Source organism: Myxocyprinus asiaticus, chromosome 41 (genome assembly GCF_019703515.2).
Source record: "Myxocyprinus asiaticus isolate MX2 ecotype Aquarium Trade chromosome 41, UBuf_Myxa_2, whole genome shotgun sequence".
Lineage (NCBI taxonomy): Eukaryota > Metazoa > Chordata > Actinopteri > Cypriniformes > Catostomidae > Myxocyprinus > Myxocyprinus asiaticus.
In genome coordinates, this window is record NC_059384.1 from 1,447,501 (window position 1) to 1,467,150 (window position 19,650).

The window sequence follows — 19,650 nt, forward strand, 5'->3', positions numbered from 1 at the left end:
AAATCGGACATACGTTCTAGGAGTTCCAAAAAAGTAGCTTTTTTCCAGAAAATTCAAAATGCCGAAAAATCTAGTCAGGTGGTAGTTGGTATGCGTTCAACTCATCATGAGCCAAGGAATTAGAGGAAAAAATAATTTTGATTCTAGGCCTTACGATTCAAAAGTTGTAAACATAAGTACAATTTTGAACAGTTGGTGGCGCTAAAGCGTTGGAGTTAGAGACCCCAAATTTGGGTCAGTTACAGGTCAGAGTGTCCTCTATCAGTGTACCAAATTTAATAACTTTCCTATGTACTGTTCTGTGGGGTGCCATAGACTTAAATGGCGGAAGAAGAAGAAGCGGAAGGATAATAATAAGAACACTAACGAATACAGTGGGTACCTATGCACTGCTTGGTCCCTAAAAAACAATTCAGCAATGAGAATTGGAGAGGAAAATGTTCTTAATTTTCATGAAAATGTCACAAATTCAATGCAAAAAGTATTAATAGTCCTTAAGATTTGCTTAATTTTTTTATGCTATATATATGTGTGTATATATATAGCACTTCTTGACAATTTTGGATTATTTTATTGTTGTTTTTTTCATACATTTGTTTACTTCTCCAGAAAGCCAACTTACATAAAAATATACTTACAAGTCAACGCAATTAACAGAATATACAACAGAAATCAACATATATACTATATATAATATTTTGGGGGAAATGTGCCCACGAAACGTTTTGATGCTATTCACTTCCTTATAAAAAAATAACAATATTCTGTGTTCTTCATGAACTGCTTTCAGTATCAACTGATACAGGTGGGTTCAAAGGTCATGCACCTCAAACACACTGTGCTCTCATGCACTCTTGAGCTTTACTTTCTGATAAAACTCCCCTCACTAGTGTGCATGATGCAATCATACATGTACTCCCATCAGTAACGGCGCTCAGCTGTTATTGTCAGTGTTATTGTCAGTCATTCTCATGGTGCGCATCACTCTCTGTAGACTGAGAGTTAGCTTGGCAGTGTGTAATCGTTACTGTCTGTCTTTTGTTTCCATACAGACTCCAGCCATGGAGAGGTGGAGACACAGGAATGTTTGTACTTCAACATCAACTGGGAGATCGAAAAGACGAACCGCAGCGGCGTGGAGCGATGTGAAGGCGAGAAGGACAAACGCTCGCACTGCTACGCCTCCTGGAGGAATAACTCGGGCAGTATCGAGCTCGTGAAGAAGGGATGCTGGTTAGATGACTTCAACTGTTATGACAGGTCAGTCAGATGACTCATAACCGCCAGGCTCCTGAACGTTTCTGTCTGATCTGTGCCTAACTAACGTAAAGTCTGGTCCACTTGGCAAGAACTACCAACTTAGACAGAAAGAGACTGTCTGACTGACATGTGAAGTGACCAACCACAGATAACTATTCTACGCAATGTTTTCTGAAAGTTGATGCCGCAATAAAGACAAAGCATACTTCACGCAAATATGTGAACACAGACACTTCTAGGTACGCAAGCTCGATTTCGAGTGTTGTTGCGTTCAAACATTTTTTAGACCGCTATTCATCACACAAGTGTGCGTTGCAACTCAACGTTGCCAGCGAATGTTATTGTGAACTATCCGCTTCTACTGTGAGTTTTCTTTCAAGTCAACTATTGTCATGGCGGAGAAACAGTTTGAAGAGAATATTATCTGTATATTTATAGCAACTTACCTGTTTAATAACACATACAGTTTAACAGTGCAGACATTTAAAGGAAACTCTATCGACCCTTTGAGTTCTGAGGTTACCATCATAGTTAATTCTGCGATAATGACTGGCTGTATGTATATTATCCCTTACGTGTTATATGACCTTGTGTGCCTTATTGAGGTCATGACCTCTGCCTTGTGCTCGGGCTGAACCGCCTGTGCGCTGTTGAATTAAAAACACAAAGAGCGCTGAGCATTCTAGTGAATAACTGAGCACCATCAGCACAATCCTCACAGCAGCTCTGAGGTTTTCTCTCTTGTTCCTCTTTGAGGTCAATACAGGCTCGCTGAAACACGTTTAGAACACACAAAGTGGTCAACAGTTGGCAAAGTTGAATAGAAATGCATAAACTAGTCTCTACTTGAACCCTTTACTTGACCTTTACAATAAAGAGGCTGTTTCTGATTCTTTTAAAGGAATATTCCGGGTTCAATACAAGTTAAGATTAACCGAAAGCATTGGTGGCACAATGTTGATTACCACAAAATGAATTTCAGCTCGTCCCTTTTTTTTTTTTTTTTTTAAAAAGCAAAAATCTGTGTTACAGTGAGACACAATGGAAGTGAACTGGGGCAATTTTTGGAGGGTTTAAAGACGGAAATGTGAAGCTTATAATTTTATAAAAACACTTAATTCATTCTTCTGTTAAAATGTATGCATTATTCGAGCTGTTTTTACGGTCGTTTTAGGGTTCGTGATGTTACGTTGTCGTGGCAACGAAGTTGTGTTATTGGATATAACAGGGTTCCCGCGGGTCCCAAAAAGTCTTAAAATGGGGGCCTGGGTAGCTCAGTGGTAAAAGACGCTGGCTACCAGCCCTGGAGTTCGCTAGTTCGCTAGTTCAAATCCCAGGTTATGCTGAGTGACTCCAGCCAGGTCTCCTAAGCAACCAAATTGGCCCAGTTGCTAGGGAGGGTAGAGTCACATGGGGTAACCTCCTCATGGTCGCCATAATGTGATCCGCTCTCAGTGTGGCACGTGGTGAGTTGAGCGTGGTTGCTATGTCTCCGTGGCAACGCGCTCAACAAGCCACGTGATAAGATGCGCGGGTTGATGGTCTCAAACGCGGAGGCAGCTGGGATTCGTCCTCCGCCACCTGGATTGAGGTGAATCACTACGCCACCACAAGGACTTAAAAGTGCATTGGGAATTGGGCATTCCAAATTGGGTGAAAAAAATAAATAAAAAAATTAAATTCAGTTTTCAAAATTTAAGGCCATAAAAAGTATTTTTATTTATTTATTTATTTATTATTTATCCCCTTTTCTCCCAATTTTGGAATGCCCAATTCCCACTTCTTAGAAGGTCCTCATGGTGGCATGGTTACTCACCTCAATCCGGGTGGCAGAGGACAAGTCTCAGTTGCCTCCGCTTCCGAGACAGTCAATCTGCGCATCTTATCACGTGACTCGTTGTGCATGACACCGCGGAGACTCGCAGCATGTGGAGGCTCATGCTACTCTCCACGATCCACACACAACTTACCACACGCCCCATTGAGAGCGAGAACCACTAATCACGACCACAAGGAGGTTACCCTATGTGACTCTACCCTCCCTAGCAACCGGGCCAATTTGGTTGCTTAGGAGACCTGGCTGGAGTCACTCAGCACGCCCTGGATTCGAACTCGTGACTCCAGGTGTGATAGTCAGCATCAATACTCGCTGAGCTACCCAGGCCCCCCGGTCATAAAAAGTATTACATATCTTAAATGGTATAACAAAAGTCTTAATTATCATTTAAAGAGGTCTTAAATTAAGGGACAGAAAAACAGGAATGTAATTATTAAACAGCAGAAGGCTGTGATTTAAATAAATAAATCTATAGTCTGTATGCGCTGCATGCTTCAAAATGAAGATTATTTTAATGGTTACAGATTGACTCCATTGACTTCCATTGTAAGTGTCTCACTGGAACACAGATTTGTGATTTATTTTTATTTTTGACAATTTTAGAGTGACAAGTCAAAATGATTTTTTGTGGTAATAAACATAATGCCACAAATGCTGTCGATTGAGCTTAACTTGTATTGAACCCGGAATATTCCTTAAATTCTTTAGGTTCTGAATGTTACATTGTTTACATGATACATCTCTCATATCAAATGAGCAAGACAAATCCTGTTCTCCCTGAGATGACCCCTTTTAATATCATGTTCAAGACTTCTGTTTATAAGTGCCAAGGGCATAAGAGATCCCTTCGCTGCAGGGACGAATCGAGCATGTTTACAGCTTGAGCTCTTGCGTTTGAGCAGGTGTTTAAAACAAACCTCTTGTGAGAAATGCACATCGGCCCATCTCAAATCGTGCGTTGGTGCTCTCCAAATATAATATAACAAGTGTGTCGTTTGTCTCTCATTTCACAGACAAGAGTGTGTGGCCACAGAGGAGAACCCTCAGGTCTTCTTTTGCTGCTGTGAAGGAAACTTCTGCAATGAGAGATTCACACACCTGCCCGACGTCAACGGACCAGGTGAGACGACCCCTCAACTCATTTCTGTTTTATTTGTGTGCATGTGTATGGCATCCTTCATGATAGATATTTCACAGAGGAATGATCTTGCATTATTTCAGCACATTTCTTCACATTTTTTGCTTTGAATCAAATTTGTAATGTTGTGATTAATCTCTGTGCTGGCTGGTTTGGTTCATGGCTTCAAACTGTACTGAAATGTCTATGGAGGAAATACCAAGGCGATTGATTAGTGGACAAGTAGTACCACGGCAAGTAAAATCACTGTCACACATGATCTCGATTGACTCGCATGTGGTGACAACAGCATTATGATAAATGACACCAATGTTCATTAAAGCTAAAGTTGACTTTGGTAACTTTTTTTGGTGTTAAAATAGCTTAATATGCAGAAATGACTATAAGACATTTGTAGGATAATTTCCCCAAAAACTGTAAACACTGTGTCTCTGTTGCGCTATAAAATTCACTATAATGTTTGTTTTGAGCAACCCCTCCCATACTGACCCAAAAACATTGATTCAACCAATGGTGTGAGTTGGGGGCGGGACTATCTGTTTGTTCGATCAACCGCAGATGGGGGGCGTATTCAGAAAGCTGTTTGAAAACAAACGTCTATTTTTGCAATTCCGTTCGGTAGCACGGAAATTACGCACTTTGTCTTTAAATAATTACATTTATTAGTAAAAATGAAGGTTTCTATTTAACGAGTTAATTCAGTGTGATTAATTGTATAAAAAATAACGTGTTAAAAGAGTTAACGCAATTAATCATTCCCCCTAACGTATGTCAATTCTGTAATAAGGATTTTTTTTGGGGGACCTGGGTAGCTCAGCGAGTATTGAAGTGTGCTGAGTGACTCCAGCCAGGTCTCCTAAGCAGCCAGATTGGCCCGGTTGCTAGGGAGGGTAGAGTCACATGGGGTAACCTCCTCGTGGTCACTATAATGTGGCTCTCGCTCTCAATGGGGCGTGTGGTAAGTTGTGTGTGGATCGCGGAGAGTAGCATGAGCCTCCACATGCTGTGAGTCTCCGCGGTGTCATGCACAACGAGTCACGTGATAAGATGCGCGGATTGATGCCACCTGTATTGAGTTGAGTAAATGCGCCACCACAAGGACCTACTAAGTAGTGGGAATTGGGCATTCCAAATTGGGAGGAAAGGGGATTAAAAAACAAATGAAATAAGGAATATTTTGTAGGCCTGTGATAGGCTTTATGGTCATTAATATGGAAATAAACAACAGATTGACTTCTAAAGACACTTTTTATATTGTCTAATCACTCATCTGTCAAGTCTTTGAATTATCTAAATTATATTAAAATTATATTTAATATGATGTAATTGTATTATAAATGATATTGAATAAATATGTATTATTATATATAGAGTTTTCTTTATTTTAGGGCCTTTCTCAGCAAATATTGGTATATGCGATTAATTCCGATTAATTTAAATGAATTAAATGGCATTTCATGGAATTAATTTGATCAAAAAAAAATTGTTATTGATTGTCAGCCCTTGTAATAAAAATAATAATAATCAAAATACTCAAAGCCTTTTTTTACAATCCTCAAGCAATGTAGCAACTTTATTTGCGTTAATATAGAGAGTTTAAACGTTGTATGTTTACGGGGGTGTGTATATATATATATATTTGCTTATCCAATCAGAATATTGAGTCTGAGTTATTCATTTTATGTTTAGAAATAAAAACAAGATTAACCACGTTTTCATAACCCTTTTCGGTAACACTTTCTATGAAGCCTATATTTATAATGCATTGTAAATGCGTTATACATGCGTTATACTGCATGTATAATGTTTCATAATACACATAATAAGTTATAACTTCTGATAAATAATTATAACTACAGTTATAACACATTATAAGACTTTCCCTATTCATAGTTATACTTTATAGTATAATGTTTCATAATACACATTATAATAAGTTATAACTTCTGATAAATAATTATAACTACAGTTATAACACACTATAAGACTTTCCCTATTCATAGTTATACTTTATAGTATAATGTTTCATAATACACATTATAATACGTTATAACTTCTGATAAATAATTATAACTACAGTTATAACACACTATAAGACTTTCCCTATTCATAGTTATACTTTATAGTATAATGTTTCATAATACACATTATAATACGTTATAACTTCTGATAAATAATTATAACTACAGTTATAACACATTATAAGACTTTCCCTATTCATAGTTATACTTTATAGTATAATGTTTCATAATACACATTATAATGTGTTATAACTTCTGATAAATAATTATAACTACAGTTATGACACATTATAAGACTTTCCCTATTCATAGTTATACTTTATAGTATAATGCATTATAACACAAGCAACATTATAGCACACAGAAGTTAATAAAGTTAATGGTATAAGTGCTTTATAATGTAAAGAGTCAAAATGATCATATTATAAGTGTTCTTTGACTGCTTTAAGTAAAGTTACAAAAGCAATATCTTCTTATAAACAGTCATAACATAAACTTGAAACATACATTACAAGTCAGACTTCTATAATGGAAGTTATTTATTACCAAATAAGATGCACAAACATGAAAGTTTATTGAATAGAGTCCAGTATAGAATCTGTTTGATTTTTGTGTATTACACCCAAGAAGATCGGCTACATGTGTGATCAACATGCATATGTTTTTCTCGAGAGATATTTTCTGATCTATTTTAACACTGTAGATTTAAGTAATATCTCAAAATTTACACTGAATGTGTGTTATTTATGTATTTGTGCATGTGTAATGTTTATAACTTCCAGCATGACTTGTAATGTCTTATAACCACTTACAAATATCTTATAGATGTTTATAAGAAGACATTGCTTTTGTCACTTTATTTAAAGCATACCTACATTATTACATATATATATTACAAATATATATATAATACATTATAACTTCTGCAGATTAAATGAAATGTTGCTTGTGTTATAATGCATTATACTATGAATAGGTAAGTCTTATAATGTATTATAATTGTGGATACAATTATTTATGAGAAGTTATAACAGATTATAAGGTGCATTACGAGACATTACTCATGCATTATAAATATGGGCTTCATAGAAAGTGTTGCCCACTTTTCACACGTTCACATGTAAGTCTGTCAGAGATGCTGTTTCTCCGTCTGTGTGTCTAACTCTCTCTCTGATCCGTCAGAAATCAAGCCGCCGCCTCCGACGCCCCCTCTGTTGAACGTGCTGGTTTACTCGCTGTTGCCCATCAGTATGTTGACCATGGCGCTGCTGCTGGCGTTCTGGATGTACCGTCATCGCAAACCTCCTTATGGACACGTGGACATCAACGAGGTCAGACCGCTCTCTCTTTTTCACAGCAGCTACACTTAATTTCCTGTCTGTAGAAACTCTGTTTTTCTGTTTTGTGGCTCCATCTAGTGGAGTATTTGATGTTATTATTTTTATACCATTATTTTTTGCCTTTTATGTTTGAGTGAATCATGGTAATTTTATTGAGACTGTCAGTTTATACAGATGTTTTGTAGGTCTTGAGTGAAACTGTTGGGACACGGGGGACGCTTCAGCAAATAAGATGATTTATTGGTCTGTTGCTATAAATAATAAAAATGACAATAAAAATCCAAATATAAACTGTTAATTTGTCAAATATAGTTCATTAGCTGAACTTTTAATGTTAGTAATCTAGACTTTGCACATTATCTAAAAGTTTTTATGCATATTTTTATTTGGTGTTATAGCATAAAAATAAAACAAATCGCAAACAACAGAAAAGGCCTAATAGGTACAGCTATTTCACAAATTAAATTAGTTGACCAAACATTAGTAGACATCCTACAGGTGTAACATCAAGTACATTCATTGTGTTAAAGGGACAGTTTACCCAAAAATGAAACTTCTCTCATCATTTATTCACCCTCATGTCATCCCAGATGTGTATGACTTTCTTTCTTCTGCAGAACACAAATGAAGATTTTTAGAAGAATATCTCAGCTCTGTAGGTCCATACAATGTGAGTGAATGGTGACCAGAAGCTCCAAAAAGCACATAAAGGCAGCATAAAAGTAATCCATACACTCCGGTGGTTTATTCCATGTCTTCAGAAGTGATATGATAGCTGTGGGTGAGAAACAGATCAATATTTAAGTCCCTTTTTACTATAAATTTTCCTCCGTTCAGTTGGTGGCGATTTGCACAAAGAATGCAATAGCCAAAAACAGAAGAAGAAGAAGAATGTGAAAGTGAAAGTGGAGATTTATAGTAAAACAGGACTTATATATTGATCTGTTTCTCACCCACACCTATCATATCACTTCTGAAGACATGGATTAAACCACTGGAGTCTTATGGATTACTTTTATGCTGCCTTTATGTGCTTTTTGAAGCTTCAAAGTTCTGGTCACCATTCACTTGCATTGTATGGACCTACAGAGCTGAAATATTCTTCTGAAAATCTTCGTTTGTGTTCTGCAGAAGAAAGAAAGTCATACACATCTGGGACTGCATGAGGGTGAGTAAATGATGAGAGAATTTTCATTTTTGGGCAACTGTCCCTTTAAATAAAAGACATTAAAGCGGGTCGCTAATTATGTAGGCCAGTCTCATCCTCCTTATCTATTTTGAAACATACCTAATCTATTTCTTATACTTTACACATAAATTAAGAATTTGATTGATGTGCATTTACGTGCATAAACGTACACCTCATTCAATAAATCTGTTATAAACTGTTTTTCCAGGATTATAATCAAAATAAGATTAGAAAAGTATTTATGGTATTTATTCAGATGTATATGACTGTAGATGACACATTATCGTACTCTTCTACGCGTGCACATTCTGGTATTTCTGTAGGACCCTGGTCCGGCGCCCCCGTCACCGCTGGTGGGACTCAAACCACTGCAGTTACTGGAGATTAAAGCTCGAGGGCGCTTTGGCTGCGTTTGGAAAGCACAGATGATCAATGAATATGTAGCCGTGAAAGTTTTCCCCATTCAGGTTTGACCTTATTTATTACATTTGCAAACATAATGCTTTAATTATTTTTCACGTTTAAGTCAGTGAATTAACAGCGTCATTTCTTCACAGGACAAGCAGTCGTGGCAGACCGAGCGAGACATGTTCTTGACGCCGGGCATGAAACATGATAACCTCCTGCGCTACATCGCCGCTGAGAAACGCGGAACGAACCTGGAGACGGAGTTCTGGCTCATCACAGAGTTTCATGAGAGGGTGAGGGGTCAAAGGTCGTCAGACTTTAATCAAATATATGAGCTGCTTTTATCAGAGGAAGTCTGTGAAGTTGTTTTGTTGGGTAAGAAACGTTTCAGACCACTCGAACACATGCAGCTTTTTTTAGCGCCATTTTTCCGCAATATTTTATAATGTTGAATTCAGTATTACAGTATGAGTATTTAGTGTTTTTTTTTATTACTCCTCAGGGTTCTCTGACGGATTATCTGAAGGGGAACACTGTGAGCTGGAATGAACTGTGTCACATCGCAGAGACGATGGCGTGCGGTCTGGCGTACCTTCACGAGGACGTGCCCCGATTTAAAGGAGAAGGACCAAAACCAGCGATCGCTCACCGGTGTGTTTCTCATCAGTATATTTTGATTCTGATTCTGTGTCCATGTGTTGAATAAGAGAAGAAATAAATACTTTTCAGAAATAACAGTATGTTGTAAAGACACTCAAAACCTTCAACCCACAGAGACTTCAAGAGTAAAAACGTAATGTTGAAGATGGATCTCACAGCTGTGATTGGTGATTTTGGGTTGGCGGTTCAGTTTGAGCCGGGTAAACCACCTGGAGATACACACGGTCAGGTGAGACATTCTGTTAACTAGCAATGGTAAGAGGTGTGTGTTACAGCAGTGTAACATTATTACTTTTACTGATTTGTTTTAAATCTTTTTGTGTATATTTTTTGTTTTGTTATTCTTGTAATGCATACCTTACTTTTTAACTAGTTTAATTGTACATCACTTTGGCCAACAGTTGTTGTTTTTTATTTATTTTATTTTTTTTCCCCTTTTTCTCCCAATTTGGAACGCCCAATTCCCAATGTGCTTTTAAGTCCTCGTGGTCACGTAGTGATTCGCCTCAGTCCGGGTGGCGGAGGATGAATCTCAGCTGCCTCCTCGTCTGAGACCATCAACCCACGCATCTTATCACGTGGCTTGTTGAAACAGTGCATGTGGAGGCTTCACGCCACCCACCGCGGCATCTGTGCACAACTCACCACGCACCCCACTGAGAACGAACCACATTATAGCGACCACGAGGAGGTTACCCCATGTGACTCTATCCTCCCTAGCAACCGGGCCAATTTGGTTGCTTAGGAGACCTGGCTGGAGTCACTCAGCACGCCCTGGGATTCAAACTAGCGAACTAGCGAACTACCAGGGGTGGTAGCCAGTGTCTTTTACCACTGAGCTACCCAGGCCCCCCCAACAGTTGTTGTTTTTAAATGTGCTATATAAATAAATGTGACTGACTGACTGACTGAAAAACAAGCCCAAAATACACCAGGGACTCTTATTTTGAAATGACAGTGACTTACATTGCTCTATATGTAAATATTTACCAAATTAAGCATTTTATAGCCTATATATTCACCAGATAAAGAGTTTTTTATGTATATATTTCACCAGATGATTAGATGATGTTTATTGGTGAGGAATAAAAAAAATGAGGGAAAAAGAAAACCAATAGTTTCAAAAAATCGCCACCGATCGGTCTACCTTATACAGTGGCAAGAAAAAGTATGTGAACCCTTTGGAATCACCTGCTTTTATGTATAAATTTGTCTTAAAATCAGGTTTGATCATCTAAGTTACAATAATGAACAAACACAATCTGTTTTAACTAATAACACACACATTATTGTATTGTTCTTGTACATACTGAATTCATCATTCACAGTGTAGGTTGGAAAAACTTTGTGAACCCCTATGCTAATGACGTCAACTAAAGCTACTTGGAGTCAGGAGTTGGCAAACCTGTCATCCAATTAATGAAACAAGATTGGAGGTGTGGGTTAGAGCTACTTTGACTTATAAAAAGCACTCAAACATTTTGAGTTTGCTATTCACAAGAAGCATCTGCTGACGTGGACCATGCCTCGTAAAAAAGAGATCTTAGAAGACCTACGAACAAGAATTGTTGCTTTGCATAAAGCTGGAAAGAACAGTTTAAGATATTCATCTGTCCACATTTAGACAAATTGTCTATAAATGGAGATGATTTAGTACTATAGGTACTCTCTCTAGAAGTGGCCGTCCAGTCAAGGTGACTCAAAGGGCACACTGCAGAATGCTCAATGAGGTAATAAAGAACCCTAGAGTGACAGATAAAGACTTGAAGGAATCATTGGAACTGGTTAACATCTCTGTTCATGAGTCTACTATACAGAAAACATTAAACAGGGATGGTGTTCATGGCAGGACATTACGAAGGAAGCCGCTGCTTTCCTACAAAAACATTACTGCACACCAGAAGTTTCCCAAAGACCACCTTGACACTCCACAACGCTACTGGGAAAATGTTTTGTGGACTGATGAAACTAAGGTTGAATTGTTTGGGAAGAACACGCAGCACTATGTATGGTGTAAAAAGGGCACCACATACCAACATGAAAACATCATCCCAACTGTGAAGTACGGTGGAGGGAGCGTCATGATTTGGGGCTGCTTTGCTGCTTCAGGGCCTGGACTGCTTGTCATCATCGAGGGAAACATTAATTCCCAAGTAAGTCAAGATATCCTACAGGATAATGTCAGGGTGACTGTGCACCAGCTGAAGCTCAGTAGAAGTTGAGTGATGCAGCAGGACAATGACCCTAAACATCAAAGTAAATCCACTACAGAATGACTTCAAAAAAAGAAAATCCACCTTTTGGAGTGTCCCAGTCAGAATCCAGACCTTAACCCAATAGAGATGCTGTGGAATGACCTCAAGAGAGCCGTTCACACCAGACATCCTAAGAATATGACTGAGCTGAAGCAGTTCTGTAAGGAAGAATGATCCAGAAATCCTTCTGAACGTTGTGCAGGTCTAATCCACAACTACCGGAAACGCTTGGTTGAGGTTATTGCTGCCAAAGGAGGATCATCCAGTTATTAAATCCAAGGGTTCACTTACTTTTTCCACAGCTCTGTGACTGTTTAAAGGGATGTGTTCAATAAAGACATGAAAGATTATAATTGTTTGTGTGTTGTTAGTTTAAGCACATTGTGTTTGTCTATACTTGTGACTTTGAAGATGACATCACAATTTATCACCAATTAATGCAGAAAACCAGCTAATTACAAAGGGTTCACATACTTTTCCTTGCCACTGTATAAGTTTTTAATCACTATACCTTTTTTATTTTTTTCCCACCATGAAAATAGCCACATAAGCTGGCATGGGGTTAAATCACTAACCAACAAACAAACAAACAAACTACAACCCCAACAGAACGGTTGTTTAGAATTGTCATTTTTCAGATTTTTTATATAAATATTATACATTTATTATTTATGAGCTCATATTTATTGAAAGACTTCATTATATATTTGTAATTGTTTTATATGAATCTTGTTTCACCACAGTCAACCAGTCACAGGATCTAAAATATACACTTTCCTTATACATTTAAATAAATATTTGCCTAAAGATATGGTGAGGGGAAAAAAAAAAAAGCTTTCAATGTCTTGTTAGTATGAACATGTTTCTAAAATGACGGTTGTAATTATTGTGAATCTTGTATGACGTTCATGTTTTGTGAATGTCTGTTTCTGTCAGGTTGGCACGTGGCGATACATGGCACCGGAGGTGTTGGAGGGGGCGATTAACTTCCAGCGAGACGCGTTCTTGCGGATAGACATGTACGCTATGGGTCTGGTGCTCTGGGAGCTCGTGTCACGCTGCAAAGCCGCCGATGGTGAGAGCACAAATCTGTATGAAAACATTCATTTACAACAAAAGCTTCAGTGCAGAAGGTAAAGAGAAGATTTGATGTTGAAATAGATAAATAGTTCATGGATTTCCAGGCCTGGAAAAGTGCTGTACCTTCATAAAATCAACTCTAAAATGTATTAATAGCTACAAATTGCAATCTCTATAAACACTACCAATTGGAGTCAGTGCATGTGCTGCTAAGCCCCACCTATTTTAGGACATCCTTCATTGTGTAAATTGTTCTGTGGTGTGTTCCTTTAGGTCCTGTAGATGAGTACATGCTTCCGTTTGAGGAGGAGATCGGACAGCATCCGTCACTGGAGGATCTGCAGGACGTGGTGGTCCATAAGAAGTTGCGGCCGGTGTTTAAAGACTGCTGGCTCAAGCATTCTGTGAGTGCTGAACACATTCAGAAGTTGCATTATACAAGTTTCTTAAAATATGTTTGCACTAAAAGCAGCACAATAAAGATAAAAATATTGTTTCTGTAAACCTGCAACTGTTTTTCACGCCACAACTATTGTAGCACAATTTTTTACCCACAAGCTGGGTATTAATGGATTACATGTAATCAGGATTACATAATCAGATTACAAAAACAAGTACTTGTAATTAGATTAAATTACATTAAAAAATCAGGTTAGTTACTTTTTATAGATTACATGATTACATATTAATCAGGCAACAGATGTAAATTGTTCATAATTTATTGACACCCTAATTCTCACATTAAGATATATATGTATATATATATATATATATATTATTAACCAAATTTGGAATGTCTTGGAGCCTTTTTTTTTTTTTTTTTTTTTTTTTGGTAATAAAGAATGGAATGTGTTTTATGTCGGAATGGTATAAAACTATCCTACTTGAATGCATGTGACATCAAATAAACAAGAGTTTGGTCAGAAGTAATCCAAAAGTAATCATATTGGATTGCCTAAAAATGTTTTTCAAGATATTACATTTCTAATTACAATTTTAGATATATAATTTGTAATCCGTGCCCAGCACTGGTAATTAACAATGGTATTTGTATTCTAGTTTCAGTTTATATTTTTATATTTTATTTAGTTTTTTTGTGGCTACCTAAGCAAATGCATTAACTGATATCATTTAAATATGTTTAACCGTGTTACATTTCTCAGGGACATATCAATATTTAGTGGCATTTTATGTTTAATTAAAGTTGGTTGTAAAGGTTAAAAATTTTATAGTACTAAAATTAATTTGAGGTCATTTTTATTTTGTTAAATAAAATGCAGTAAACAAATACGGTTACATATAGCTTTTCATTTTTAATGTTTTTTATTATTATTATTATTTTCCAATTTGTCATTCCAATTTAGTTATGTTTCCAATTTATATTGGTATTTCCATTGGTAGTTTTACTTCCAGTAATAATTTTATTTTTTATTTTAGTTTAATTAGTATTTATGGCTGCTTAAAGGGTTAGTTCACCCAAAAATGTAAATTCAGTCATTGTTTACTCACCCCTGTGTTGTTATAACTCTATATGACTTTCTTTCTTTTTCTGAACACAAAGGGAGAAATTGTGAAATAATGTTGTGCTCAGTGATGTCATACAATGGCAGTTTATGGTGACCACCTCTTCAAGCTTCAAAAGAACACAAAAGTATAATTCAGAAGTCTAATAAATTATTCCATGAGACTCATGATTGTTTTGAAAGCATACGATAAGATTTGGTGAGAAACAAACGGAAATCTAATGTGTTATTTAGCGAAAATGTTCACTGGCCGTTGATCTCCTGTGCACGTTCATGATAGACCACGAGAGCAACAGTTCACACAGCCCCCTCGCGACATTGGGGCGTTCAAGCGAAAACTTGTTTGTTTATCTAAAAATAGGTCCTCCACAGCGATAGTGACAACAGAACACAACACAGCTGCGCACAAAACAGAGAACAGAACTTACTAAACATGTCTGAAGAGTTTGTAGTCAAAGAACTGATGCATTTCTATGCCCAGCCTTATTTTACTTGGAAATCAAACAGAAACATAGAGGAGGATACAGGCAGCCATAGTCACACCATGTCCTAACCTGACGGCAAACAACACCCAATAAAAGGTATATTTTCTATTGTAATCAGAGTTTTTGTCCGAACCAGCAGTGATGAGTGACGGTACATTCTATCAATCGTTTGTTTTCTATTTTCGGCATCGCGCGGGTAACTCTGTCCCCTGTGAAGTAACACCACTCCAACAACTTTCAAAAAAATAAGGCTGAGCATAGAAATGCATCAATTCTTCGACTACAAACTCTTCAGACATGTTTAGTAAGTTCTGTTCTCTGTTTTGTGTGCAGTTGTGTTGTGTTCTGTTGTCACTAACACTGTGGAGGACCTGTTTTTAGATAAACAAATGAGTTTTCTCTGAACGCCCCAGTGTCACGAGGGGTATGCATGAACTGTTGCTCTCGTGTCCTATCATGAACACACACAGGAGATCAACGGTCAGTGAACATTTTCACTAAATAATACATTCGATTTCGGTTTGTTTCTCCTTATCGTATGCTTTCATAACAATCATGAGTCTCATGAATAATTTATTAGACGTCTGAATTATTCTTTTGTGTTCTTTTGAAGCTTGAAGAGCTGGTCACCATAAACTGCCATTGTGTGACATCACTGAGCACAACATTTTTATACAATTACTCACTTTGTGTATTTGTTAGTTTTGGTGTTTAAAAGTAATTTCCCCCGACATATCTGTTGTTAATTTTTTATTTTGATTAACAAAAAAAAAATAAAAATAATGATTTTTAGCAGGCTGAATTTTTGCCCCATGTGTGAAGGGTCCATTAGGGATACACTGATTCATTTAACATATTGTCGCATAAAAAACTAGTCAAAGTTTATTAACCTCTTCAACTCTGTGGACCCGTTGGAGAGTCCAAAAGGGGGCGCTACATTGCAGAGAAAGTTTACGCTTAAAATGCTCAAGTCCCCATATATATAAGTCAGGCATATTTGGTATTGTTTGAAAGCTTAGAATCTAAAATTTTCAAAGATAATCATCACTTCTGCATTTATGTTACCTAAAATAACAAAATAAGGCTTTAAAACATCTGCGTCGCAAATAAACGCCACCTAGAGGTTATGTTGTGGAAATATTAATATGAATATAAAAGTATTTAAAATAGCACTTAAATAGACAAGTCATATATCAAATGAAAGCTCTCATTCTCAGGAATGTGACTGTATAGTTTATTTTGTTGCACTAATACCACAGTTTAAAAGATTTTCAAAAGAATCACAAAGTGAAATATAATTTATGTAAGTCATCAAATACAAACATCTCTTTTATGCTCTGATAACTGCTGCTGTAAGTCCCAAATAGCTAACAAATTTACATTTGCTTTTACCTTAGGAAGTTCTCTATAAAATGAGCCATTTTTTAATTGTCTGTGAGCTTGATTGGCTGAATAATTCAATGTTATATCTTAGATGTCCAGAACAAAATATGCAGTCTCACAAGAAAAGCATGCTTAATCATCAGAAATACATATTATCGACTATTAATGATAAATTGTGATAAATTAAGTATACATCATCACAAAGAGGATGATCGCAGCTTTCTAATGACACTTAGATTGAGCTTGTAGTCCACTCAGAGGCCGAGATATTCAATGAAACAATGAGGGTGGTGCTTGAACTGAAAATTAGACTGAATGTCTATGGATGAGCACATCTGTGAGGGCTAAAATGTGTTATAGTGCTATCTGCATTAGACCAATTATTTGCAATTAGCCCACAGTATGTGTGAATGGTGAGCCTTTAAATCTGAGTGTGAAAAACTGCAGACGGCAGCCCAAAAATGCACCAGAGTTGAAGAGGTTAAATAGGCCTCTTTTGTATCCTTATTGAATCTTTCCTGTATCCTCTACGATACAATCATAAACAATTTCATTTACTGTGGAATTGTGTCTTTTGGTGTTTAACGAAATTGTTTTCTTTATTTGTTTCGCGCTTGAACAGGGTCTGGCGCAGATGTGTGAGACGATAGAGGAATGCTGGGATCACGACGCTGAGGCGCGACTGTCGGCCGGTTGCGTGGAGGAACGAATCTCTCAGATCCGCCGCCTGATCAGCGCCACTACCTCAGACTGCCTGGTTTCCATGGTGACGTCCGTCACGAACGTGGACCTGCCGCCCAAAGAGTCCAGTATCTGAGTCACGACGCAACGCTCGACGTGGAGCGAAACGAACATGAATCAAACCCTCGTCTTTCCAGACTCCGAATCTCAAGCATCATGAAAGCAGCTGCTATTTTATCCTAACATTTTTTTTACTTTATTATTATTATTTTTTTTTTCTCTGATCGGATCAAAACTACCAGCACACTTCTCTACTGTATTTTTATCATTAGAGCAAATGCGAAGATTTTAAAACGATAAGAGGACGTCTCGACGCGCATTCAGGTACCGACGTATGAATGCTGACATGTGCAGGTACCTCCACATTTTAACGGTTTTACTTTTCCTTTGATTTTTTTCATGCTCTTTTTATTCGCATCGTTCTGATGGACAATACATCATCGTTTCATGTCAGATATTTCAACAGTGCTGCAAAACCTGTGAGAATCATTACGACTGTTACACGCGCAATCGAACTTCCTTGCAGGATCTCACTCTTTATTTCTCCACCAGTGCGTGCTATTCAAAATCATGGAAAACGTGTCTTTTACGGAACTAACGGGTGTCAAAAGTACACGGAAAAAACAACTGGACTATTTCTTTCTTTTGTTTGTTTGTTGTTGTTGTTTTTGTTTTTTTGTGGTATTGAAGTTGGTGACTGTGAAAAGAGTTTGGTTGGGAATTTTCTGGGTGAAATCTCAGCAGTGGCTTGCATATGGAAATATCGGAGGTCATGAGAGCATTTAGTTTAGTTCGGTAATGTTTCTCAGGTATCCAGTGTCACGGGGTTTTGGGGTCCATGACTGCCTTCCCACATCATAATAGGACAGAAATATAACGGTGCCCTCGTGAATTTAACACTAATTATCAAAACATGCAAGACCATGATGCGTGCGTGCGTGCGTGCGCGTGTGTGTGTGTGTGTGTGTGTGTGTTTTTTTTTCAGTGCTGAGAGTGATTTGAAAAAGTAGACCGTAAAAGGGTTTGGCGCATGTGGCCGTCTAAACAAAAGTTTTTTTTTTTGTTTTTTTTTGTTTTTTTTTCTATCTGTCGTCTTTTATAATAATGCAACGTGTGTTTTTGATATCTTGAGTTTTGGATCAAAATCCTGACTCGGATAGTATGAGCGTGAAAGTCACAGAAGCATGTGCGGGTCATATTTCACTCCAGGATCAAAAGAAAGTCTTTTTTTTAGGAGCATTTTTATTTTTATTTGTGACATTATTTTCATGACAGATAAACACATTTGCCACCCCCAAATTATTACCGTAATGCATCCAGACGTTCAACTTCTTTTTTTTTTTTTTTTTTTTTTGATTTGATTTTCATTATATGATCATTGTAACACAGTGATTTTCTTTTGTATTTAAATATGCATAAATTAAAGGCATGTGTAAATAGCATTGTCTCTTCCAGGGACCGAAATTAATGGGGTTTTTAAGGAAAAGATGACAAAACTGAAACTGAAAGTGACAAAACTGCCCCACAAATTCAAAATGTAGGGGCAAAAAAAATGCCCCCATAATAAATTCCCTCTTTTATTCGTAGCATCTAATAAATTTCCTGTTTTTTTATTCTAAGCCTTTTAAATAATATCTCGAAATATGAGCTGATTTAAATTGATAATTAAGTTGGAATTAGTTTTAATAAATCAGATCCCAGAGGCAAAGATCACCCTATAATTAATAAAAGTTAATATTTTTATATAAAAATATTTATAAATATTTTTCACATTACAGTCATTTGAATTCATTTTTCATATTAGGGTAATTAAATATTTTTTACATTTTTGCATTATGGTAATGTGTTGGGGGGGGGGGGCTTATTTGTCATAAAAACAATGTCAAAATGCAACAGTACAAAAAACAGGCTTCATTAAATATATATATATATATATACAGTATATATAATTTCCTATTTCTTTCTGTTGATTTTGGGGTGAAAAATAGCCCGTACATGTTTTTGACAGGTTTGTGAGATTCACACAGGAAGTGTTTGGATTTATGTGTGTTTTGTTGGGTCCCGTCATGTATTAACTCTTTCTAACAGGGACCAAATCTGAGATCTGTCCTCCCAGCGATTATCAAGACTTTAGTTTGGGGGTGGGGGGTGGGGGGGGATCTGATCAGGTGATGTTCAACTCATTTAGCAAAGAAAAAGAGTCAAAAACACACATGAATTGTATTTATTTTGTCTTAAAAGTGGTAGACGGTAATCCACATTTCCATATGCCATAATATAAGAGTGAATTTCCACAGTACTGCTGCTCGCATGAAATGATGTGAAATATT

General features: G+C 37.0%; 1 protein-coding gene across 1 annotated transcript in view; it reads left to right on the top strand.

Moving 5' to 3' along the window:
• acvr2ba (activin A receptor type 2Ba) overlaps positions 1–19,114 on the top strand; it is a 68,201-nt gene extending 49,087 nt beyond the window's left edge. The window contains exons 2-11 of the mRNA XM_051682578.1: positions 1,053–1,260; positions 4,111–4,217; positions 7,439–7,587; positions 9,109–9,252; positions 9,343–9,486; positions 9,696–9,844; positions 9,968–10,082; positions 13,045–13,183; positions 13,462–13,592; positions 17,202–19,114. Of these exons, the coding sequence (XP_051538538.1) occupies positions 1,053–1,260; positions 4,111–4,217; positions 7,439–7,587; positions 9,109–9,252; positions 9,343–9,486; positions 9,696–9,844; positions 9,968–10,082; positions 13,045–13,183; positions 13,462–13,592; positions 17,202–17,396 (1,481 nt within the window). The 3' untranslated portion in view covers positions 17,397–19,114. The remainder of the gene's footprint in view (positions 1–1,052; positions 1,261–4,110; positions 4,218–7,438; positions 7,588–9,108; positions 9,253–9,342; positions 9,487–9,695; positions 9,845–9,967; positions 10,083–13,044; positions 13,184–13,461; positions 13,593–17,201) is intronic.
• The last annotated feature ends 536 nt before the right edge of the window (positions 19,115–19,650 follow it).